Source organism: Zeugodacus cucurbitae, chromosome 6, assembly GCF_028554725.1.
Source record: "Zeugodacus cucurbitae isolate PBARC_wt_2022May chromosome 6, idZeuCucr1.2, whole genome shotgun sequence".
In the NCBI taxonomy this organism is placed as follows: domain Eukaryota; kingdom Metazoa; phylum Arthropoda; class Insecta; order Diptera; family Tephritidae; genus Zeugodacus; species Zeugodacus cucurbitae.
Genome location: NC_071671.1, coordinates 18,840,486 through 18,866,376, shown reverse-complemented (window position 1 = coordinate 18,866,376; position 25,891 = coordinate 18,840,486). Strand labels below are relative to the sequence as shown.

Genomic DNA, 25,891 nt, shown 5'->3' with positions numbered 1-25,891 from the left:
ATGTACATTTTTCGAATAGCCATTTGATTATTCATTGTCTCCATAGTCGATTGTCTTGTGCGATTGAAAGATGATTAAATATGGTGCTTGCAAGTCAGTGATGAATGTTGCTGATTGACCGTTAGTAACTGACTGTGTTGCTAAAAATACTAAAACGTTGTATGACACATACTAGCAAGGGATTTGATGGCGGTACTTCTACAACATTTCTTTTTATGATTAAATATAGAAATTGGTAAAATTAACTTTTTTTTTGATAAATAAAATTCATAAAACCACCAAATTGTAGCGATTTCCACAAAATAAATTAAATACTAATTCCTGTGAACGTTAATATTGCCTTATAAAAATTTAATTTGTAAATGCGGTAATACTAAGAAAAGCTAAATCAAATTTAAGAAACGCTAATATATATTTTTATGAATATTGGGAGATATATTTTGATTGTGAAACATTAACAATAAATCTTAATCTAACTGATTTGAAAACTTGAATAAATTCTGAGAAATTTGATTATAGTATGAATAATGGAACTTAACAAACGTCGTGGCGGCTGTAAAGATGAGGGGCACAAAGAGCGACTTTTACTCTCAGCAAATGTCCTAAAAATTTAAGAAATTTTATAAAATAACAATGAATACAGAATTCTTCAAAGAAATATCTAGAATTTTTGTTTATGTAACAGTGAAAGGGAAGAAATTATTAATGATAAATGTCCAACATTAGGGAAAAAGAATTAAAGACATCTTACATATTTTTAAGCACATTGTCTAAAGATGTCATAAGGGGTTACATGAGTTTCACGGCTTCAAAAATTCGTTTTTTTATTGTCTTATTAAATTTAACAACATATCTAGTTTATTGTTCTAAAATTTTAAGTCGAGCGGAGTAAACGAATTTTTCTTAAATTTTGAACGAAGGATTATTTTCAATTATTAATATTAGAAAAAATTCCACTAAATTTTAGCCCCTTTTTGTTGTTGTAACAACCTTACAAAAATCCAATTAATTTTTTTTTAAATTAATTTTTAAAATCTCAATTCAACACACATTTTTTTCCATTTCAGATGATTTTGTTAGGAGTTATGCTGTCAACGCGAACACACCTTTTTCACGAGGGCTAGCCGAAAATTATGTCACAATGCTAGACATATTAATATTTTTCATCAAAAATTTCAGTAGGCCCTCATTAAATATGCAGCCGCTTGCAGTCAGACGCTCTTGCAACCTATCAAACAGGCAGCAATTTTTCAATTAAATGTTACTGTCATCGGTTCGTTATGAGAATATTAAATTATCAAAGTGATAAATAGATCCAGCGCGACGATAAAACAAAGCACAGAGCGCGTGATCGAATCACACTAAGAAATGGGCCTGTCAGTTGTCTGTCAATAGCATGTCATTTGAATCAGTGAGACTACTTTTTGTAGGATTACGCCGATAAACATAAATAAGATTCCGAGTATTATTGAAGAAGATAGACTAAGGCGTTGCAAAAAAATTATCCGAGAGTATTATCTTCGTAAAACACTATTACGTTGATCATATTATATATTTATATCCGAAATTGTGTTCAAACACTAAAAAGCATACAATGTCTGATCGAATTGGAAAAAAGTAATAACAATTTCATTAATTTTCGTGCAAATCGGTACCTTTAGAACATAACGTTTATTTAAAAAAAAAACTACGCTAGATTCAAATGAGGTTTGAGTGGTGTCCGTTTTAAAAAAATTAAAAAAATAGAAATTCTAGTATTAAGAATTTGAAAAGTAGGTTCTAATATTCAAGTTATTTCTAAGATACCTTAGTTCATTTGAGAAAATAATTTAATCAATAGTCAAAAGTACAGTGTTTTGAATTTCAAAAATATGCCTCCTACATCGCTGCCTACTTGACTCATATAGCGTATATAGTACAATACATATCTATCACACTTATCAATTCAAGTGTAAAATACTTTTTTTTAATATTAAATGTATTTCGGTATTAGGGGATATTTTCTGTTGTGTTGAAATCATATCACTATGTTATGTTTTTCGAGGAACTACGTAATTTTTCCATAAAGAACATTTATTCAATTGATGTTTACTCATATGAGTACATAAGTAATATACAAACAGAAGAGTGAACTAATTATTTACAATTTTTACTTATATTACAAATTTGTATGAAAAATAAGTAAATGTGGGTCTTAACTCATGCTTTATATTTGACTCCCTCCATTATTGGTAGTTAATATACCGAAAAATCCGAAAATGAAAAGGTGAAACTGTGAAATTGTCTCTAGATCTTTTAACCGGTGGTAATCATTTAGCATATTGAAAAGGAAGAATACCGAAAAATCAATACATCTACAGGTCTTTAGAGTCATTTGGAATGTTGAAAAGAAACTCTTCCATAAAACAACTCCAATATTAGTATTACTACTTAAGAGAATTGCAAGATCATTGTTTAGAACCTATGCAGTAGAAGGTACTAAATTCTCATTAGAAATTTGAGATTAATTGAAAGATTTTTTCAATTTCCATAAATAAGGCTCTACTATACGTCATAGTTATTTGTTACACTCTACATGAAATGTGAGACAGCTAGCCAAAGTAATTGTTGCAGATACTATCCACTTGAAACTTATCAATCTTTTTGAACATATTACGAAAACTAGATTTGATAATGCGAACGTAACAATATTACATCAGCAAAAGCAGCGAAATCCCCAAAAGATCTACATTTTAGATACTCTTACTCATATTACGGCGTTAAATAAAAATTGAATTGAATTACGAAATTTTCATTGAAATTTTGTTTTATTGCATGCCATTCATGGAATGACATAGTATTTTTGCTTACATGTGTTATCATCCTATAACATTTTCATAAGATTATAAATAATTGCGCTAAATATTTAAAATTGATGCATTGCATTGCGTGTTTATAAATACATTGTTCTTCATACAAATATTGTTATTCACATAATACTTTAAGTTTAAGCGTATTGGTAAAATTAATTGAGCTTATTTTGTTTTTGTTGTTCATTAAGTTCTTTCAAGTTGACTATGATTTTTAGGAACGATGTGTTGGCTTAGTGTAAGAAGGTGATAAGAGAAATTAAGAGAAACTATTTAAATTGATGCCAAAATAATCAACAATTAATTAAATATAAATTAATTTTTAAACTTTTTTTCAAACATATTTAAATAACCTTGACATCTTATACACTAAGCCATCAATACATAAAATAAATAATAAAAATTTGTAGTTAGGATTTTCCATATTGTAGGTAACGGTACATTATTTTGTTAATTTAAATTTTTTTCAATTTTGGCAAATTTTTTTAAGTGATTCCACTGATATTTTTATCAAATTTTCTGAATTGAATTCATAAATATCGTGAATACTCAATTGCTTTCTTATTATTTCAATTGCAATTTTTTCGCTTTTTTATTATTTTCATTACGATTATTATTTTTCCAACAAATAAGTATTTTATTAAACAAAATTACAAATAAAAGGCAAGAGGTATTGCTGGCATAAATACAGTCAAATTGTTTTTCTAAACTACATACTTTCATTTATGACTCAATTTCTTGTCAAAACTTAATTTAATTTTAGGTTTGTCATAGTACATATTTCTTGTAGAGAGCTTTGTTACTGCTTAAATATAAGTTTTGTTAAATGAGTTAGATTTTTCTAGTTACTAACTCTTAATAGTCTCTATTTTATGAGTTTTTAACTTTCAACTTAAAACTTTCTAACTGACTTATTAACATTTTTCATAATTTAATATTTTTTACTTATAATAAAATTTATAAATTACATTACATACTAACATTCACGGCATTCTTTATGCAAATATTACCATAAGTACTCACTATATTGATGTTGCTATCAATTTTACAGCTTTTAGTATGAATTTGACTACTTCTGCTACTATTACAATTACCATTATTACCACTATTACTATTATTACTATTACTTTGTTCAGCCTTTTTACCATCAGCAGCCGCATTAGCTTTCTCCGCATTCTCGCACTTCAAATTCGGCATCGAGGCACAATCGTAATTACGCCAACCCTGCTTCTCGAATAACTCATTGAATTGCCGCCATTGTGCGCTATAATCGCCAGCAAATGAGGCAGACTTCACCTTCACCTTCTTGGGTGTGGAATGTGTAGGCGATGCAGCAGCATTTCCCGCCTCAACATTGACTTTTGTTGAATGCTCCGCCGCAACCGACGCAGTAGTGGTTGTTGCTGCTGTTTCTGCATTTTTGTGCGCTTTCTGCTTGTGACTTTTGATTTTCTCCCTTAATAACTCCGCTGCTTTCACCACCTTCAATTTACCATTATTACCAATGTAATCGACACTTTGTTGCGTCGAATCGCTACCCAAGCAAATGCGTCCCTCATTCCCCGTATAACGTATGCCGCCGGTATTATTTGTGATTTTCAGTCTTGTATTATTGCCAATAATTTGTAAATTACCCTGATTACAACCGATACGTATCCGATTGCCATTACCAATGATGCGTAAATCACTTTTATTACTCTCTATACGATATTCCTTCAAGTTGCCAACCAAATCTCTGCTTTGACGTGTGATCGACGACGATGTCGCTGTTAGGGGTGCGTCCAGCGTTTCCGTCTTGCTATACTGATAATTATTCGCTGCTGCACCGCAGCTGTTGTGATTCGCGAAGGTGAGTGTGAGTGTTGTGGCGCCGGCTGCATTGCTGCTGTGTTTACAATTATTAGAATTGCTGTTGTTGCAACTGCTGCTGTCACTGCTACCACTACTGTTGTTGCTACTGCTACAACTGCAGCAGCATATGCATGACTTTGCTGTTTTACTGCTTCCAAAGTCATAGCCGGCGGGATCTTCTGGATCATTTATTGGTATACCCATTTTTACAGTTATATTTTTTTTGATTTTTTAACTTTTCTTTATTGAGTAAATTCTTCTTTGCTTTTCTTTTAACTCAATACACAGTTATGCGCTCATTTTTGATGCCTTTTCACTTTATATGATTTTATTTTTAGTTTTTACTTTTTACTTTGTAATTGTCATGCTATGCCGAAAAAATCACCGTTCGCATTCATTAACGCCTTGCGATTGCAATCGATTTCACTGCCCAACTTTGTTATTGTCTATATTTTCTCTGCGCTGTGTTGTCAATCAATCAACACTTAGCTAATGTCACATGTAATTACTCAACACGAACTGATTTGCGTGTTTTTAATGTTACTGTTAATGTTATTAACAGGTGATTTCTTTACTTTGTTTCACTTTTCACATATGTCAGTCACTTGCTCCAAATATACATACATATATATTTGTAAGTAGGTAATTATTATCACATAAAATATTTATAATTTAATGTTTCATTGTTATCTCAGCGTGTTTGTATGTATGCACTTAATTGCTTTATGCTTTTGTCGTCACTTTTGGGGAATCACCTCTGCACTAATACAAATATAGCGCATATTTTACTATTTAACACAAACGCAGCAATTTCATACAGCCGAATACTTCCGAGTAGAAAAAATTCGTTGCTAAAATATTTTTTATTGTTGTTTTTATAGCCGAAATAGTGCTTTATATATATATGTGTGTGTGTATGATATTTTAACGCACCGCCGCCGTAACTTTAACGCCGAACGCTCGTTTAGCAAATGAATGGCCGCTCATCGTTGGCCAACGCTTTTATATGGGGCGCGCATATCAGCAATAATTGTATTGTTTTACAGAGCGTTCGTTGAGACGCTGAGCAGCGCACGATGGGGGAGTTTTTTTTCAATTTCAAAGCAATACAGTTTATTTGCACTAGCATTCACATATACTTACATATACACGCTCACAAACACTTGTACCGTACATTCAGTTGTTGTATTGCTTGTAGTTTTGCGAATTTAAGCTCTCTTTGATTGAATGTATTACTATGAGGTGCGTGTTAATTGATAAAAGAACGATAAGAAATGTTGATAAAACATTTACTACGCTCTGTTTTTGTTTTTTATTTATTAGAACCAAATATGGTCGAATAAAAATATATGTAAATAAGGAAATCATTAAAAAAGTAAGTAATCCGCATGATCAGTGAAATATATAGCTGGATAAATATCATTATAGCAGTGAGAGAATTAATAAAAAAAAAAACAAGTTTTTGCCAATAACGAGCCTCCAACGTCAAATAAAATCAAAGCGGCACACTAACATAGCAACTCATTAGATACTCAATTGGTTCAGTTTATTTTATAACATCAATACTCAAGACGCAAAACAGCACAAAATCTCATTCCAACAACAGAGCTAGGTTCGCGATTTATACGGTTGCTATTATTTATAACCTCAATACTCAAGACGCAAAACTTTTGTGCTGTTCAAATAACAGAGTTTCGTTTACATTTTATAAGGCTGCCTTTAAGCTCGTGTTGCGGTGGATAATCTTTAGAATCCGCAAAAATGTAAGTGTCATATTTAGCGTAATTACATATAATTGAGAGAAATTTAAAGTACAGTTCTACAACTTTGCTTCCGCTGTTTTTTTGTAAATTTACGTTTTTTTTTTTTTTTGCATAAAAAGGGTTACAAATGTCGATGAGCCTCAGCCGGACTTTTCTTGGAATTATAAAAGAAAAGCAAAATTTTCCGCAAATGTCGAGAATTGGGCTCGAAAAGTGACATTTTCTGTTGAGAATAGGTTTGGGATGCAAACAGAACTCTACAAAATTTTGTTGGGTTAATGTTGACACAAATGTACAAGATCAATATAAAAAAATCGATTTAATCGACCAGGGCTTGACCATAGAGACATCTATTGGAAAACGGCGGAAGCAAAGTTGTAGACCAATAATAATTAAGTTTATGTAATAAATATAATAATAAGTGAATTTGATAATTTGGTATAGCCTTAGTAATAAATTTATAAGATGTGACTCATTTCACTGAAGTGTCGACAGGTGTTTGTTCTAAATATTTATGCCATGAACTTTGAAAGCTAGTGGATATTTTTTATATAATTGCAGATATGAGTTGCAGTTTATTTAAAATGTAAAGAAATTGTGACATCATTCAATTGATTCTAATCTCTACTGTTGTGTTTATCAGAATAAATAAATACATAGAAAGATGTGTAGATATATGTAGATATACATAGGTACAATATTAAAGCATTTGTCATAAGCAATGACTTTCATTTCACAATGTATTCAGAACTTTCTACAATTTGGTAGATTCAACGCTAGAAAAATGGAATGTTAGCACTAGAAACTTTTGAAACATAGCTAACTAACCTAAAATGCAGGCATGTTCGTATCAGTTCCATGAATATAATAATAATAATAAATAATATAATATAATAATATAATATATAATATTTTATAATATAATCGAATCTACATGTTTTGAAATTAGACCTAGCTTTCAAAAGATATTAAATCTGTCGGAAAATGGGTCCGTCTGAAAGAAGTGATTGTTCAGAAGCGATCAATCAATAGGAGCAGATGTATGTTCCAACAAGACAACGACGGCCCACACATAATGCTTTTATTATTATCGCGAAGAATGATTGGTTCAGTCAAATAAGAATCAAAAAAATGTTTATAAGGTGAACAGAAGAATTCGTATTCTATGCTTTAAAGAAATCAAAAAAGGAAAAAACAAAACATTCTTTTAAGTGACACTCAAAAGGATGAAATATGTGACAAAGGATGAAATATTCATAATTTCACGGAGCTCAAACTAAAGTCGTCCGAGTGGACTGAAAGTGATGAACCAATCAATGCGTTTCCTACAGTTTGAGCACCATTTGAAGAAGCAGAAAGTTCAGTTCTATCCGGACAATGCACCTGATAAACCAAAGTGTGTCATATATTTTGATCAACATTGGTGTCGGATCTGTCTAATTCTTCTACTAACTGGAAAGAAATTTAGAAAATATGAACTCAATTTGCATTTGTTTTTTGCACTTGCACTCATATTGACTCGAGTTGAAATCATAAAAGATAGTAAAATAATTTATGGTACACGTTTCAATTAAATTTTATTGCAAAAACATAAGTAATCAAAAGTATCAACCTTGACTGAAACGATTTGTATGATAAGCAAGTGAAAAAATAACTGTTTATGATTGAGTTTGTTGTCATTGGAACACCCTTTCTTTTGGAAAAATACTACGCATAAGTATTTGCACTACAATTTGTGGTTACTACCGTCTTAGTTATCGTACATTTGATAAGCTGACTTTATTTTGGTATTTCAAGACCAAATTATGGAATCCCCACTATCACTGCTGGATCTTATCGCAAAAAAGAAAACAATTTATAATGGGCCATTCCGAAGGAATTTACGTTGTGCAGACAGAGTATCATTAGGAAATTATATTTGTTGCTTATAGATTTATTGGTTATGCAGTGTTCGTCATTTTTCAGCTAGATTTTAGATTTAGTCAAAATCTCGTGTTAAATAAGTAAGGAAGGACTAAGTAATGAACCGAACATTTTATACTCTCGCAATTTATGTATATAATTTTAATAATATTTTTCCCATATGCTCATTATATATAGTATACGAGTGTTGAGTTAATTTCTGAACCGAATTCACTCATTCTTGCCACAAATCTACTTTATATCCAGATTATATCGCTCACTTAATTTTGTTAAAATATTTCAGATATTAATCGATATATACGGTATAAAGTCTACCGTATATTTAAACATTCTAATATTAGGTATATAGAAGCTAAGGGAAGTTATGACCCGACTTTACCCATTTTTGGCACAGATACACATTTTTAAAATACAAAGATTTCTTTTGAACCTTTAAAATATCTAATCATATATATATTTGTTAAAAAAGTATCCAGAAACACCTAAAGGTCATCAGGTTCGATATTTGGGGCCTTGAAAAGTTATGGTCCGATTTCGATTCGATTTCAATTTTTAAACAAGTAAGGAAAGGCTAAGTTCAGGTGCCACCGAACATTTTATACTCTCGCAATTTATTGCTATATTTTAATTAAGATAACACACAATTTGACCCATATATTCGGTATAAAGTCCAATAGCAAAACGAAAATCATCATATATGGTATATAGGCTGAGGTAATTCCTGAGCCGATTAAACTCATTTTCATCACCAATATACATTATATCTAAGATTAGATGATCATTTAATTTGGCTAAGAAATTTAATATATTAGCCGATTTATAAGCTATTAAGCCCATCGTATTTTTGAAAATCCTATAATCAGCTATATGAGAGCTCGGGGAAGTTATGACCCGATTTTAACCATTTCTGATACAGAGGCACACTATTAGAAGAAAAGGATTTCCTCTGAATTAAATTAAGATATCTGAGAGATTTACCGATATTTTCGGTAAAAATTACCATAAGTCACTGAGTTCTTCAAATTCGATATTCGGGGCCTTGAAAAGTTATAGTCTAATTTCGGCAATTTTTTCACAAGTGATGCCACGGATCATATACAGTATTTATGTAAACTTTTATTTCGCTATCTTCATTGGTACCTAATGTATATCTTAAAAGTGAAGGAATCAGATGGAATTCAAAATTGAGTTATATGGGAAGTTGTCGTAGTTGTGAACCGATTTCATCCATATTTCACCAGTGTCATCAGGGTGTCAAGAAAATATTATATACCGAATTTCATTCATCTGAATTTCAGAAATCTGTCGAGTAGTTCCTGAGATATGGTTTTTGACCCATAAGTGGGAGATGCCATGCCCATTTTCCATTTTGTAAAAAAATCTGAGTGCAGCTTTCATCTGCCATTTCTTATGTGAAATTTAGTGTTTCTGACGTTTTTCGTTAGTGAGTTAATTCACTTTTAGTAATTTTCATCCTAACCTTTGTATGGGAGGTGGGCGTGGTTATTATCCGATTTCAACTATTTTCATGGTGTGTGGTAGTGTACGTAGGAGAACCGACTGCAGAAAGTTTGGTTTATATAGCTTTATTGGTTTGCGAGTTAAATACAAATAATCGATTTGTGGGCGGGGCTACGCCCACTTCCCCAAAAAAATTACATCCAAATATGCCCCCTCCTAGTGCGACCCTTTATTCTAAATTTTACTTTTATAACTTTATTTATGGCTTAGTTATGACACTTTATGTGTATTTTGCTTTCGCCATTTTCGAACTTAACCTTCTTATGGTGCCAAGGAATATTTGTGCCAAGTTTCCTCAAGATATCTTAATTTTTATTCAAGTTATAGCTTGCACAGACGGACAGACGGACGGACAGACATCCGGATTTCAAATCTACCTGATTCTACCGTCACCCTGATTACTTTGGTATATATGACTCTATATCTAACTCGTTTAGTTTTGGGTGTTACAAACAACCGTTATGTGAACAAAACTATAATACTCTCTTTAGCAACTTTGTTGCGAGAGTATAAAAAATTTGGATTAACCTATTATTTTGTGTTTGTACCAGTTGCTTTTTCGATTCACCATTTTTTAAGTTTGTTGAATCGAATACAGTTAGTTGAAGTTTCACTTTGTTAAGATTGAAAATCTATTGAAGAATTATTAAAATAAAGTATAAAGCTTCAAAGAACCAATAAATAAACCAAAATTGTTAGAATTATCTTAAGATCATTTCTATTTATTCGGCCAACAGTGTTAATTTATATATGCATGTATTTAGAAGATCGCTATTATCCGGCTTAATGTTTTATATATATACCTACATACATACATACATATACAATAGATATTATTAGCAATTATTAATTTCTCAAGGTTTCGACTTTCAACACCTGTGATTTCTTCCCACTTTTTTGAAATAATTACATTTAATAATGGTTGTTAACTTTATTTATTGCTAAAAAAGAAAGATAATTAAAACAAAAAATAATGTAAACCACCCAAACTCGTTCGTTCAGGTGCATGAACTTGCTAATACCGCAAATATATAACAGCTCCCTGTTATTTACAAATTTATTGTACAGATTAGAACTTCAAATTATTGATTACATATAAACAATAAAATAATTACATACATATATATTAAATAACACCAAAAGCAGCAAACTCATATGAGTTAGACTGAATGAAGAAGTCATTTCAACTCCGGTAAAATACCGACACGAGTAAGATAATCGATAGTCATTAATATAGGTGATGTGAAGATTTTTGCAAGCGCATAGATTATAATTATCATCATTATTATTAGTTGTATATTTAGGTTGGAATGTGTTTGGAAGGTGTGAGTAACATGGAAGAAATTGGTATTTGTTGCTAGGCTGTTAGACTCTATATATGTATGTATGTACTATAACAGAAAATTATCGCCTAAGGGCGTGTTCATTGTTTACGCTTAAATACAGTAATCCCCCTTCAAAGGAACACGAGCAACTGCATAAATTTCAGTTGAAGTTTTATGCTAGACTAGCAGGCCCGCCACACGTTTTTGTGGCAAGGTATACATCAAATTAAGTTGGTCCAATCTTGGCTTCGGCGACGATATTGATTACTCGATGTCGATTTATGTTACGCAGCAGGATGACCACTCACACTACTTTTAATTGTAAAGTGAGTGGTGAGAGTAAAGCAATTTTAAATAGTATGGGATAATTGACTACGTCATCCTGGTTTGTATCTGTGTTAACTCTCCTGGACCGAAGTTCTAAATTGTCGCATTAAGATCATCGATATCTTTGTTTTTTTTTTTTACCACCAATATAGGTTATTCAATCAGTCATTTATGGTTATCATATTGAGGTTTCATGTCAGGAAAACTTTTCTTTCGAGTCAATGAAGTGACAGAAATCTGTTGGAAATGTTATTAATCCATCGAGGTGTCAACTGCGACCCTATCATTTGCAACTGCTTGTACAATCGCAATTTGATATTGTTGCAAAAACATTAATATGTTAGTTGTTAATTGGCGATTCTTTATGTGTCGCCACATATTAATTGATTTTAGGCGTGCGATTAGCCCGTCAGTAACAGTTGATCCAGGAATAATTGAAAGAGTCCGGCGTAAATCACCTGCTAACAGAATCATGGCTCCATCAAAAACGTTCATCGGCAATTAAGATCTTTTAAAGTCCAGTGCAGTACCTCCAGCGACTTCTTGAATATTTGGAAAATCTTCGTTAAAGCGCTATTTTTGACGATTTTGCCGACTGGTGTTTCGTTCATTTGCAATTTAGGAGTAATTTCAAGGCCGTTTGTTTGCCTACTAACAGGTGCCAAGATGCCCCTATTCTTGAAAATGAGTGAAATTGGTTCTGGAATTACATGCCCTCATATACTATATATGATGATTTTCTATTGAACTAATTCCGAATATATAGGTCAAATTGTGTGTTATCTTAATAAAATTACATAAATAAATTGCGAGAGTATAAAATATTCGGTTGGACCCGAACTTAGCCTTTCCTTATTTGTTACAAATTATTTTGGTCTATCGACACAACCTTATACAATTGGACAATAACAAAAATATTTTAACAAAGCAACAATGACAACCTTCAAAATATTATTTTTTTGTTTTCGCTTTTTATATTTTTCTTGTCAACTCATATAAAATTCTCTTATTATTATCTTCCTCGCAATATTTCCATATTTACTCACTCTCTAATCTTTTCCTGGCTTTCCACGAATATTTCAAGACTAAAATTAGCCAGATCGGCTTGGCCGTTCTCGACTTTTTGCGAGACTAACGAACAGTAATTAATTTTTATATTATATTTATGTAACTGTGAATTAGAAGTAAAATAAAATTTTAATTATTAATATCTCCTAACTAAATTTCATCAAAATCCTCAATTCAGTTTTCTGCCTACTGCCTACCCCCTAAGAACGATGGCGTGATTATTTATAGCCTATGACCATTTCTAGGTTATCATCTATCACCATACCAAATTTCATCAAAATCCGTTTAGCCGCTTAGGCGTGAAAGAGTAACAGACAGACAGAGTTACTTTCGCATTTATAATATTAATATGGATGTTATTAACCGGTACCCGCTTAACTAACTTTAAAATTATAACACAAAATTACTTTTATTTGTATAATTATGAATAATATGATCAAGATTAAGTTTCAGAATCGATAAAAATAGATTTTGAACGGAAATTGTAGTTATATTTTTCCGATAACATATAATTTCTAGCGAATAAACAGGAAACTGTTTAATAGGGAATAATTAGAACAGCAAAATTTATACATGGGTTCTACTTGAGTTAAATAAATAAGATTTTATAGACGGAATTGAGAAGTTTTTTTTTTGCCATATTCTCCATAAAGTACAATGATCTGTATTTTTGTATGCAATTCAAAAACTGTTAACACGCCAATGGAAAATTTTAGGGATATTTAATTATGTGATATCAAAAGCAAAAAATATTTTATAAAGGCAAAATAATCAAGTGGTATTGGCTGTATTCTAATCGCTGTGAAACGAAAAAAACAACTGGTATAACGAGATTAAGCTGGTAGAATTAAATATATGTAGATGAAAAACAAGTGGTTATACCACTTTAAACTTATTTAGAATATAACTTTATGACTTTGATGATGCTTTTATTAATTATATTTATATATAATTTCTTTACAAGAGAGCAGCGCTCAGACTTAATAAGCAGACAAGTAGCGAATCGAAGTCAATAATTAATTGTATGCGAACCCTACTTTTTTAAAGAAAAAAAAAAAAAAACACAGAAAATTTAATGAGAAATGTTTATTATCATTCGAAAGAAAATTTGTTAGTATTTATTTTTTAAAGATTATCTCTTTCAAATGTTGGCCGTCTCAGATGAGATAGATTGAGTCCAATTTTCGATGACTCGTTCGGGCATTTCGACTGGTAACTGGCGAATGACACGCGTGATCTTTTGCTCCAAGGCCTGAATCGAAGAGGGATTGTCCGCATAGACTATAGAATATATATATCCCCAAACGATATAGTCGAATGGTGTGATATCACAGGCCCAAAACATGAAATTATCTGCTCACCGAAGTGTTCTCTCAATATATCTATTGTGTGGGAAGTGGCGGCGTCTTGTTGAAATCAAATGTCGTTGAGATCACCACCTTCAATTTCAGGCATCAAATAGTCGTTTATCATGGCGCTACGCCATTTATTATTTTTTCACCGCCATTATTTTTGAAGAAATATGGAACGATGATTCCACATTGTGCTGGACGTGTTCTATTCGGTCGAATTTTATATGAATAATAATGAATGCTGGGTCTCAAGATGGGCGATGGTGTTGCGAATAGTACGCTCAGTAGGCCGATTATGTCGAGCGAAGCGCGACTGAAAAGTCTATTGAAAAAAGTGCTTCTACTTGGATCGCCCGTTATCTCTTATCTCAATCATGTGATATCGGTTCATTAACAGAAACGATGTTTTCAGACACGGCAATTCTTTTTACTGGATCTTTACGAACTCTTTATGGAAGTGCATCCAAATTGTCGACTAAAACACGATGGTACGTATTCACGTATCTATCGAACTCAACATTCATTTAGAGAACAGAAAATTTATTTGGGATTTGTTTTTTTATATTTATGTCATATTTGTATAAAATTCATAAAAATATCTGAAGATGAAATCAACTTTATTTATAAATATCTACTTCATTTATAAACTTGATATTAGAGACGAAGATACTGATTTAATTATTTCAATATTTTTGCAACCTTTTTCGTAAACATCAAAAATATTAAATCACAACAGCAAAATACTGTGAATAAAATTTTGTTTAAAATTTAATAAAAGTAATTTTATAAGTCAGCAAATACTTTTTAGTTAATATAGGTATGTCACCTGGAGTTTGAAAAGTTTCGCAGCTTAAAAAAACGTTACTTTCATTGTTTACTTGCACTTGAAGTTTGCCAAATTTTAGTTAAATAAATAAAGTAAATATTTTTTTAAGTACATACAAGTATATGATTTCAGAGTCTACATTTCTGAAATATTCATAATTAATTCTCACTATATTATTATTTATTTGAGAAATAGTCACAGCAGTAATAGCTTGGGTGGCACGTGGAGGCCAAAGGCAGGAGTTCCCCGACATTTTTGCGATGTGAGTATAAACACATCTGTTTTATTTTTAATAGTTAATAACGGGCAGTTATTATTAAATGTGGTTACTAGCCCCAATTCCAAATTCCTATGATTTCGGCCCGTTATAACTACAAAAAAAAAATCTATAAAAAAAGTTATTCATTTTTGTCCACATAAATTAAGTTTTTATATGATTAAATGTACGCTTAAACCAATAGAACCCACATTTTAAATTACAACACATTTTTTTATAATTAAGTTAACATCCAAATTGTATTATTATTATTTAACTATGAATTATCAAGATCGTTAGATACAATTGTAAATTCGTCCACAATAATTATCGCAACAATTTATAAAATTTTTGTCACAAAATTGTATAATATCTACTAAATTAGTTATTTATGCAGTTGGTAATTACTTTAGATTACTATATTGCAATGTATCAAGTTAAAAATGGGGATCTACACCAGTTAGGTAACTTTTATTAATAATAATAATATAGAACAGTGATAGCGCTTTGAGGTTAGTTAATTTAGGTTGTTTAGAAACCTTAAACAAATACCACACCTGCTGTTACATGACTGTTCTAGATATTCTTCGAAGAAGTGTACTTCCCCCAAAGGGCGAATTAGCTGTAAGTAATATTGATTCTAAGGTATTTAATATTAATATTTTTTAATTCATTTCGACGAGTATAAAAGTGAAGAAAGAAAACGTCAAGTGATGGTTTGATAAAGTCATTTACGTTTATCTTCATTCTTCTCTTCTTGCAATTGGCAAAAGGAGGAGCTTCTTCTATATGAAACTGAAGTACTATAATATACTCTTGGAACATTAAAAGAGGTATTGATTGGTTTTAAGAGATTTAATATATAAATATAATAATATTCAAAGAAAACACAAGACGGATAAGTAGATAAGCCACATTGGCCCCGAAAAATTATAAGATTTCCATTATTTATATGTTTTTCATTATAGAAAATATAGCCAAACTTTCCAGCAATGGTGCAAGCTGCAGTCCAATAATTTACGACCTCCTCACACCAACATCGATCATCTAAATGCTAAATGGGTGCAGCGGATCCGTGTCACAATGATTCGTCTGAAACGATCACTTTATTCACAGTTCTCATTGTCGTTATGTAAAAGGAGCAAATTATTAACTGTACAAATACTGGCAATTAGTTATGGCCGGTATACGTCGATGTATTTTGATGTGATACGTCGCTTAATTTCGATGCATCGAATGGTGGTTGATATTTCCGATGCATCGATGTATCAATGTCTTTTTGTTATGTGATTTGTCTCGATGGGAATTTGCTTTAAAATGACGAACTCAAGTATTCAAAAATTGTGCATCGATTCGATAGGAAATAAACCTGTTTGGTCAGCCATTTTATTGTTAATGGTATTTAAAAGAAGAGAACTTTGTGATCTTTCTTTCTGATCACATTGCATGTATGAATCGGTTAAAAAAAAAGAGATATTATGAGGGTTAATCCTATTATAGAAGCTGACAGGGTGGACATGGACTCTTCATAAGCTTCTTCTTCTTCTTGACTGGCGTAGATACCGCTTACGCGGTTATAGTCGAGTCTACAACAGAGCGCCACGCATCTCTCCTTTTGGCAGCGCCAGTTGGAGATTCCAAGTGTAACCAGGTCGCTCTCCACCTGGTCCCTCCAACGGAGTGGAGGCCTTCCCCTTCCTCGGCTTCCTCCGGCGGTACTGCATCGAACACTTTCAGGGCTGGAGTTTTTTCGTCCATTCGGACAAAATGACCTAGCCAGCGTAGCCGCTGTCTTTTTATTCGCTGAACTATGTCAATGTCGTCGTTTAACTCGTACAGCTCAATGTTCTGAGGACCATAAATCTTGCGCAAAATTTTCCTCTCGAAAACTCCTAGTGTGGTCTCATCTGATGTTGACATCGTTCAAGCTTCTGCACCATAAAGCAGGACGGGAATGATATCCGACTTGTAGAGTTTGATTTTGGTTCGTCGAGAGAGGACTTTACTTTTCAATGGCCTACTCAGTCCATAGTAGCACCTGTGGGCAAGATTCTGCGTTGGATTTCAAGGCTGACATTATTATCGGTGTTGATGCTGGTGCCTAGGTATACGAAATTATCTACAACTTCAAAGTTATGACTGTCAACAGTGACGTGGGAACCAAGACGCGAATGCGCTTACTGTTTGTTTGAAGACAGGAGATATTTCGTCTTGTCCTCGTTCACCACCAGACCCATTCGCTTCGCTTCCTTATCCAGGCGGGAAAAAGCAGAACTAACGGCGTGGGTGTTGTTTCCAATGATATCGATACCATCGGCGTACGCCAGTAGCTGTACACTCTTATAAAAAAATTGTACCTTCTCTGTTTAGCTCGGCGGTTCGAACTATTTTTTCCAGCATCAGGTTAAAGAAGACACACGATATCGAGTCACCTTGTCTGAAACCTCGTTTGATATCGAACGGCTCGGAGAGGTCCTTCCCGATCCTGACGGAGCTTTTGGTGTTGCTCAACGTCAGCTTATAAATATTTAAATATAAAATTTATAGTCCGTTATACACTATTTGTGTAAAGTTTTATTCCGCTATATTCATTGGCTCCTTATGTATATATTATAAAGTGAAGGAATAAGATGGAATTCAAAATTGAGTTATAAGAAAGTAGTCGTGGTTGTGAACCGATTGTCCGTGTTATCAGGGTGTCAAGAAAATATTATGTACCGAATTGCATTGAAATCTGTCAAGTGGTTCCTGAGATATGGCGATGCCACGCCCATTTTTCATTTTGTAAAAAATTCTGAGTGCAGCTTCCTTCTGCTATTTCTGTTGTAAAATTTTGTGTTTCTGACGCTTTTCTTTAGTGAGTTAGTCCACTTTTAGTCATTTTCAACCTAACCTTTGTATGGGAGGTGGGCGTGGTTATTATCCGATTTCAACTATTTTCATGGTGTGTGGTGAGGTACGTAAGAGAACTAACTGCAGAAAGTTAGGTTTATATAGCTTCATTGGCTTGCGAGATAACGGGTGATTTTTTTGAGGTTAGGATTTTCATGCATTAGTATTTGACAGATCACGTGGGATTTCAGACATGGTGTCAAAGAGAAAGATGCTCAGTATGCTTTGACATTTCATCATGAATAGACTTACTAACGAGCAACATCATTGAATCATTGAATTTTATTACCAAAATCAGTGTTCGGTTCGAAATGTGAAATCCGCTTTTTTATCGACAAATTTTGTTCAGCGATGAGGCTCATTTCTGGTTGAATGGCTACGTAAATAAGCAAAATTGCCGCATTTGGGGTGAAGAGCAACCAGAAGCCGTTCAAGAACTGCCCATGCATCCCGAAAAATGCACTGTTTGGTGTGGTTTGTACGCTGGTGGAATCATTGGACCGTATTTTTTCAAAGATGCTGTTGGACGCAACGTTACGGTGAATGGCGATCGCTATCGTTCGATGCTAACAAACTTTTTGTTGCCAAAAATGGAAGAACTGAACTTGGTTGACATGTGGTTTCAACAAGATGGCGCTACATGCCACACAGCTCGCGATTCTATGGCCATTTTGAGGGAAAACTTCGGAGAACAATTCATCTCAAGAAATGGACCCGTAAGTTGGCCACCAAGATCATGCGATTTAACGCCTTTAGACTATTTTTTGTGGGGCTACGTCAAGTCTAAAGTCTACAGAAATAAGCCAGCAACTATTCCAGCTTTGGAAGACAACATTTCCGAAGAAATTCGGGCTATTCCGGCCGAAATGCTCGAAAAAGTTGCCCAAAATTGGACTTTCCGAATGGACCACCTAAGACGCAGCCGCGGTCAACATTTAAATGAAATTATCTTCAAAAAGTAAATGTCATGATGTCATGTCCAATCTAACGTTTCAAATAAAGAACCGATGAGATTTTGCAAATTTTATGCGTTTTTTTTTTTTTTAAAAGTTATCAAGCTCTTAAAAAATCACCCTTTATATACAAATAACCGATTTGGGTGCGGGGCCACGCCCACTTCCCCAAAAAAATTACATCTAAATATGCCCCTTCCTAGTGCGATCCTTTATTCCAAATTTTACTTTTATAACTTTATTTAAGGCTTAGTTATGACACTTTATAGGTTTTTGTTTTCGCAATTTTGTGGGCGTGGCAATGGTCCGATTTTGCCCATCTTCGAAAGCAACCTCCTCAGGGTGCCAAGGAATACGTGTTCCAAGTTTCGTTAAGATATCTCAATTTTTACTCAAGTTATCCGTTGCACGGACAGACAGACATCCGGATTTCAACTCGTCTCGTCATCCTGATCATTTTGATATATATAACCCTATATCTAACTCGTTTAGTTTTATGACTTACAAACAACCGTTATGTGAACAAAACTATAATACTCTCTTAGCAACTTTTGTTGCGAGAGTATAAAAATATTGGGGTTTGTAAAAACTAACTAAAATTAATATAGAATAAGTTTTGTTTTACTTTGTATTAGATTATTTTTATAAACTTAAACTATTGAATAACACAATTTTTAAATTATTTAATAAATATTATAAAATTTAATTAACGAAGTTTTTTTAATAGTAATATTTCAGAACATAATTTTCAGTTTTACTGCTCAAAAGCAAGTTTTAATAACTTTCGGTAAGTGCATCAATGTTTTTATTCGATGCATCGCATTACATCGATGTTTTCTTTTAATGGTCATCCGTACTGGCAATTCGACAGCATTTCTAACAAGTAAGGAAGGGCTAAGTTCGGGTGTAACCGAATATTTTATACTCTCGCAATTTATTTATTTAACTTTATTTATATTATACTAGCTTTTACCCGCGACTTCGTCCGCATAAGTTTTTTTCGTTTTCTCCCGGCTGTAAGTCCCCCTGCAACAATGTCCCACTATCAATTCCGGTCCTCAACTTCACATCAAAATTTCTTCAAAAGCAACCTATGCACATAATGGATAGTTCCGAATGTTTCCCTAGTAAATATAAAAAGTAAATAATGTAAATCGGTTTAAAATACTACTAACTACCTACCTGCCAACCCCCGATGTTAGACAGTGTGACATCCGCAACATCGTCTGTGTAGGAAGTACTAACTTAATGTAAGTAGTATAATAATGTAGGAAGCAAAAATAAGAGGCCTATTACTGTAGTACATTTTTGTAAACTATATTCTTTGTTTTTCCCTCTCTGGCCAACACATGGAGATTCTGTGGACTTGAAACACGTGAGCAAGCCACGTAATCTTTCCGTGAGAAAAACAACTATTATAAATTAATGCCGGCTACTTTTAATGTTTGCCCCTGAGCTTTATTTATTGTCATAGCGAATGCGATTTTCAGCGAAAACTGTAATCTCTTAAACTGGAAAGGCAAATCTGTCGAAATTATGGGTATACAGGGAATTAACACATTCTCTCATTTTGTCATTCCCGTCATAATTAATGATTTTACAATATTTCGACCACGTGTGCCATTACACAGTCTTGGTGCATCTAAATTCCGCATCAAAAGGACAGGAACGTCTACTTTCAGCCTCAGTTTGTATGAAGGTACTCCCGACAGTTCTAAAGAATTAAGAAATTCTACAGGGTATGCTGTTACTTGTTCAGTATCCATTACAGTGTCTACAGAGAAAAACTCAACAATATCACCTCCCACGCGTGACATAATTTGCTCGTTTATCTGTCCCACCATTTCATTCGTCGGCGCTAAAATTGCTCTTTCATATAACCATTCTCTATTCCTCATATTAGTCAGCAGTTCGCTATAGGCGAAGTTATTTAGATCATCTGGATTATGCACAACATTGCAGAATTCACGATCCAATGCAATCATGCCATTACCATCCTTTGCCATACGATCTTCTCCAATTTTAAGAAGAGCAGCAGCATATTGTCCAGATTGTACATCATTGTGTAAATCACTAACACAATTCAGTTTTCTGCCTACTTCATACCCCCTAAGTCCGATGACGTGATCATTTTGATCTTATATCCGTTTTTAGGTAACCATCTATTACCTTACTAAATTTCATCAAAAACCGTTTAGCCGTTTAGACGTGAAAGAGCAAAAGTCCCAAAAAAACGACTAAAAATCACTAACTCAATTTAGTTATCTGCCTACTGCCCTAAGAACGATGGCGTTATTATTTATAGCCTATGACCATTTCAAGGTTATCATCTATCACCATACCAAATTTCATCAAAATCCGTTCGGCCGTTTAGGCGTGAAAGAGTAACAGACAGACAGAGTTACTTTCGCATTTATAATATTAATATGGATAATACACAATTTGACCCACCCGTCATATATATTGTGTAAAGTCCATTGAAAGTTGGAAACCATAATATTAGGTTAGAAGCACCGAGGTCCTCGTGTTCGATATATGGGGCCTTAAAAACCTATGGTCCGATTGCGGCGATTTTTAGAATGGGGCTGCCACACTACTAACATAGTATTTGTGCAAAGTTCTGCACCGATATCTTCACTAGTACTTACTTTATATATTGTAATGTAAACGATTCAGATTGTCTTCAAAGTTCTAGTATATAGGAAGTAGGCGTGGTTGTGAAGCGATTTGGCCTATTTTCACAACATATCATTGGGATGTAAGGAAACTATTACAAACCAAGTTTCATTGAAATCTGTCGAGTAGTTCCTGAGATATGGTTTTTGACCCATAAGTGGGCGACGCCACGCCCATTTTCCATTTTGTAAAAAAATCTGAGCTTTCATCTGCCATTTCTTATGTGAAATTTAGTATTTCTGACGTTTTTCGTTAGTGAGTTAACCCACTTTTAGTAATTTTCAACCTAACTTTTGTATGGGAGGTGGGCGTGGTTATGATCCGATTTCTTTCATTTTTGGACTATATTTGGAAGTGGCTAAAAAAAATGACTGCAGAAAGTTTGGTTTATATAGCTTTATTGGTTTGCGAGATATGTATAAAAAACTTTGTAGGGGGTGGGGCCACGCCCACTTCCCCAAAAAAATTACATCCAAATATGCCCCTTCATAATGTGATCCTTCATACCAAATTTTATTTCCATAGCTTTATTTATGGCTTAGTTATGGCACTTTATGTGTTTTCGGTTTTCGCCACTTTGTGGGCGTGGCAGTGGTCCGATTTTGCAACTTTCCTATGGTGCCAAGAAATAAGTGTGCCAAGTTTCATCAAGATATCTTAATTTTTACTCAAGTTACAGCTTGCACAGACGGACGGACGGACGGACGGGCAGACAGACATTCGGATTTGAACTCCACTCTTCACCCTGATCACTTTGGTATATATAACCCTATATCTAACTCGTTTAGTTTTAGGTGTTACAAACAACCGTTATGTGAACAAAGCAACATTTGTTGCGAGAGTATAAAAATTATTTGGAGAAAGTGTCTGCCGCTACAACAACAACATTGAAACGAATTTTTATTTAATGAATCATTAACATTTAATGACCTATCAATTGGTAATCTCAATTATACAATTTGTTAACTTAGGTAGATTATAGGTAGATTTTCCAAAAGCCTAATGATCATAAATATTATAATTTATTTGAAAATAATTTGTTAAATTTATCCATGTGAGCTATCTACTCGAGCAGTTTTGGACATTGAATGCAGTATTTCACCCCACTCATATAATACTTAGCTCGAATAATTCAACTAATTTTTATCATTCAAAATGTCACATACTCCCAGCAAACAAGTTCAATAAAAATTAACTCGTATTGTTTATACTTTTTTTATGAATATTGGTATAATTTTTATTTAATGCTAATAAAAGTATTGTTACGTTTTAATTGTATCTAAAAAATCGCAAATCTTCAGCAACAACCACTAATGAGTTTAATTGATTAGCACAAAAGTTGTGTAGAATATATTCCATATACATATTTATAACCGTATACACTGGTATAACTACTTATATGTATTATGTGAACATTTCCTTGATTATATACAGACATATATATTTACACAAATATACAAAATCGCAATCAGTTTCAACTCATCAAATTAAAACACGCAAAAAATGCGAAACGAACTCATTAATCCAGTTTTATATGGACTTCACCTTTTTATATATACATACTCGTATACCCACATTTAGCACGCTTGAACATTTAGCAAACGAACACCTACATATTTTTAACCACCCAATCGTGTGTCAGAATCAAAGATTCACACGGCGGATTCGGCTTAAATCCGTTAAAATTCAAAGAACGAAGAAGAGTCAAAGTTTCTAATGAAATGCAAACAAACGCGTAATGTATGCAAATTTAAACTGGTATTTATTAAAAACAATTTGAAACAGATGTTTTATACTGTCTTTCCCCGGTGAAGATTAGGATGGTGCTTTTTCAGCTGATAGCTATTCAAAAAAATTGTATTTAATATACTAACTGACTCACTCAATAATCATTTTTGGGCAGTAAAAAAATTACACCTATTTTCACGATGATTTCTGACGTTTCTGCCCTTTCTGACGCCTTGAACGAAGTCCATCATTCAGCAAACTAGTGCTTGACGTTGACTATGCTGGGACAGAATTGTCTTAACGTTTACAGACCATTGTTTATCAAAGATGTATTTACCTATTAGGAAACAGAGATGTACTCCATTATAAACAAAAATATCACAGATTCCGTCACTTTGAGACCAATATCTAGAGAACAATTGGATGAAATGTCTTGAAACTTTGACAGTATTTTCGTTAGGGCTGGTACTATTAGAGAAGGATTGTTGGATATTAGTGAAGGATTTACATTAAGGCACATGCGGAATGTTCTGCTTAAAGAGTTTGGTATGGCCTGATTTATTTGCTAAGAAATTATTGGATATCTTGACAGGATCTGAACATCTATTCGAGGTAAGTATTTATTTGAAAAGATATTATGAATATAATCATAGATTCGTCTTGATTTCTTTTGTTAAATCAATATATAATAGCAGAAAAGTCGAAAAAAAGACCTTAAGTGTCAATGTCTTGCCTAAACTCAAGCTTAACGATTGGCTATCATAAAAGCTTGAGTACTTTAAAAGACTAAGCGAGATGTAATCGTTCCAAAGCATATTGAACATTTTACAATTGACCATTGTACCCCAAGAACACCCTAGTAACGAGTTTCAAGCTATTCCGGTGAATTTTTCAATAGCGCCGCCATATTGGATGCGTCATTTTAAATTAAAAACAAAACGACACCGGATTCGTAATCGCGACCCCTAAAACTATCAAGTAGCGAGTTTAAATTGAATGCGATGAATTTTAAAAATCGCTGTCCGCCATGTTGGTTTTCGGGGGTTATGTCAAATCCTGATCTGAAGGGGTTAAATGGACCTCGGAAATAGATTCAGTGACCTCTAAAACATATAGCACACACAGTAAGACAACCAGGTCATGAAAATTTTTTTTATATACATAGCTGTGTTATCAAGCAGTTATACGACTTCATAAGATATTCACTCTCTTGTATTGAATTCAACTATTCAGCTCTTGCCCTCACATGTAAATGTTTTTAAAAAGAGAGCGGAGCTCATACTGCGTGCAGTAAAGTGGCGAAACGAAGACGGCTTTCGTTTATAACGAGTACATTCATTCTTTTTTAGTATACTTGGATTTACAACGATAAAGCTCTCTCTCACGACGCATACAGCTTGATTTACTATTATATATGTAGGAACTAACATACATACCTATATATATATATATATATATAAACGTATATGTACATATGTATACATATGTGGTCATCGTATTAATTGTGCTTTTTTTCAATTTAGATCTGAATGAATATTCTGCAGTTTGCAATTCCCTGACTTGGGGATGCCTCCCGTTCATTGATATCAAACACACACACACATACCACGTTTACGTTTTGCATCATTGGTGCCGTACGAAAGTGTCTGTTTATTCTGTTTATTCTGGTTATTTGTTTACAGCTTTAATCAACACGTCATTTGTGTATTGCAAAATGAAAAAACGCAAGCAAACATAAAAATTAATATTGAATAATTTAGTGTGAGTATGTGTCGCGTGAGTAAAAAAATCCCAGTAGGGAAATTATAATATTTGCATTTTTAAGATGTATATGGGAGTACTTCAAGATAATTTTTTCCACAATAGAGTTAAAGCAGAATCGGAATATTGTTTTAGAAAGGTGAGAAAATCAGTAAGTAAGTGAAAAAGTCGATCGGATACGAACGAAGACACCTTCTTTACCCACCCTAGCGTTGAAATTGCTAAGCGCGATTTTGACTTCGTGGTGGGGCTAGAGCTCATAAGTGCATTTTTGGCGCTCTTAGAATGTGTCTTTGGTCAAGTCGCCCTTCTCTTCCGTCGAGTTGTGGGCGCGAATCAGCGATATGTTGAAGAACTTCGCTTTGATGTGGATTGTGGTTATACGTTCATCAGCCAGGGTAAATATCATGACTCGGCGACGGAGTCTCTCTCCCACCAGAAATCTTTCACCAAATTTGCACTCCTTTATATATAACTTTTTCCGTCCTTGTCCTGTCCATCGCACTTCCATGAGGCCATCAACCAGCTTTGCAGAGGCGACTTCCCAATTAAGGGTCCGGGCATTTCAGATGCATGTCCTCAAGTCATAATCCTTAAAACCTTTGCAGGGGTCGTCATCAAAAGGGCGGTTTCTCATCCGGTACTCTCTTTGATTAATCATTGGACAGGTTTTTTATGTGGTGGCTCCCGGGCCTACCCACAAGAGGCGGTATTCGGCTCGCCTCCAAACGGACGTCTGTTGGTTATCCAGAGGATACTTGGTATAAGACCGGAAGTCGTGAACTGCATAAGTCATATGCAAAAGAATCGTTCCCAAGTA

The 25,891-nt window shown here is 33.5% G+C and overlaps 2 protein-coding genes across 3 annotated transcripts in view; both read right to left on the bottom strand.

Moving 5' to 3' along the window:
• Positions 1 to 25,891, bottom strand: part of LOC105216824 (protein Rae1) — a 54,683-nt gene that overhangs the window by 10,102 nt on the left and 18,690 nt on the right. The gene's annotated exons all lie outside the window — the stretch shown is intronic.
• LOC105216818 (myb-like protein D) lies at positions 3,018 to 5,694 on the bottom strand. Its single transcript, XM_011191498.3, has one exon. The coding sequence runs from the start codon at positions 4,902 to 4,904 to the stop codon at positions 3,819 to 3,821; it is 1,086 nt and encodes a 361-aa protein (XP_011189800.2). The 5' UTR covers positions 4,905 to 5,694; the 3' UTR covers positions 3,018 to 3,818.

Bases quoted from the DNA above. Each gene is read 5' to 3' on its own strand.
- LOC105216818 (XM_011191498.3), bottom strand. From the start codon at position 4,904: ATGGGTATACCAATAAATGATCCAGAAGATCCCGCCGGCTATGACTTT.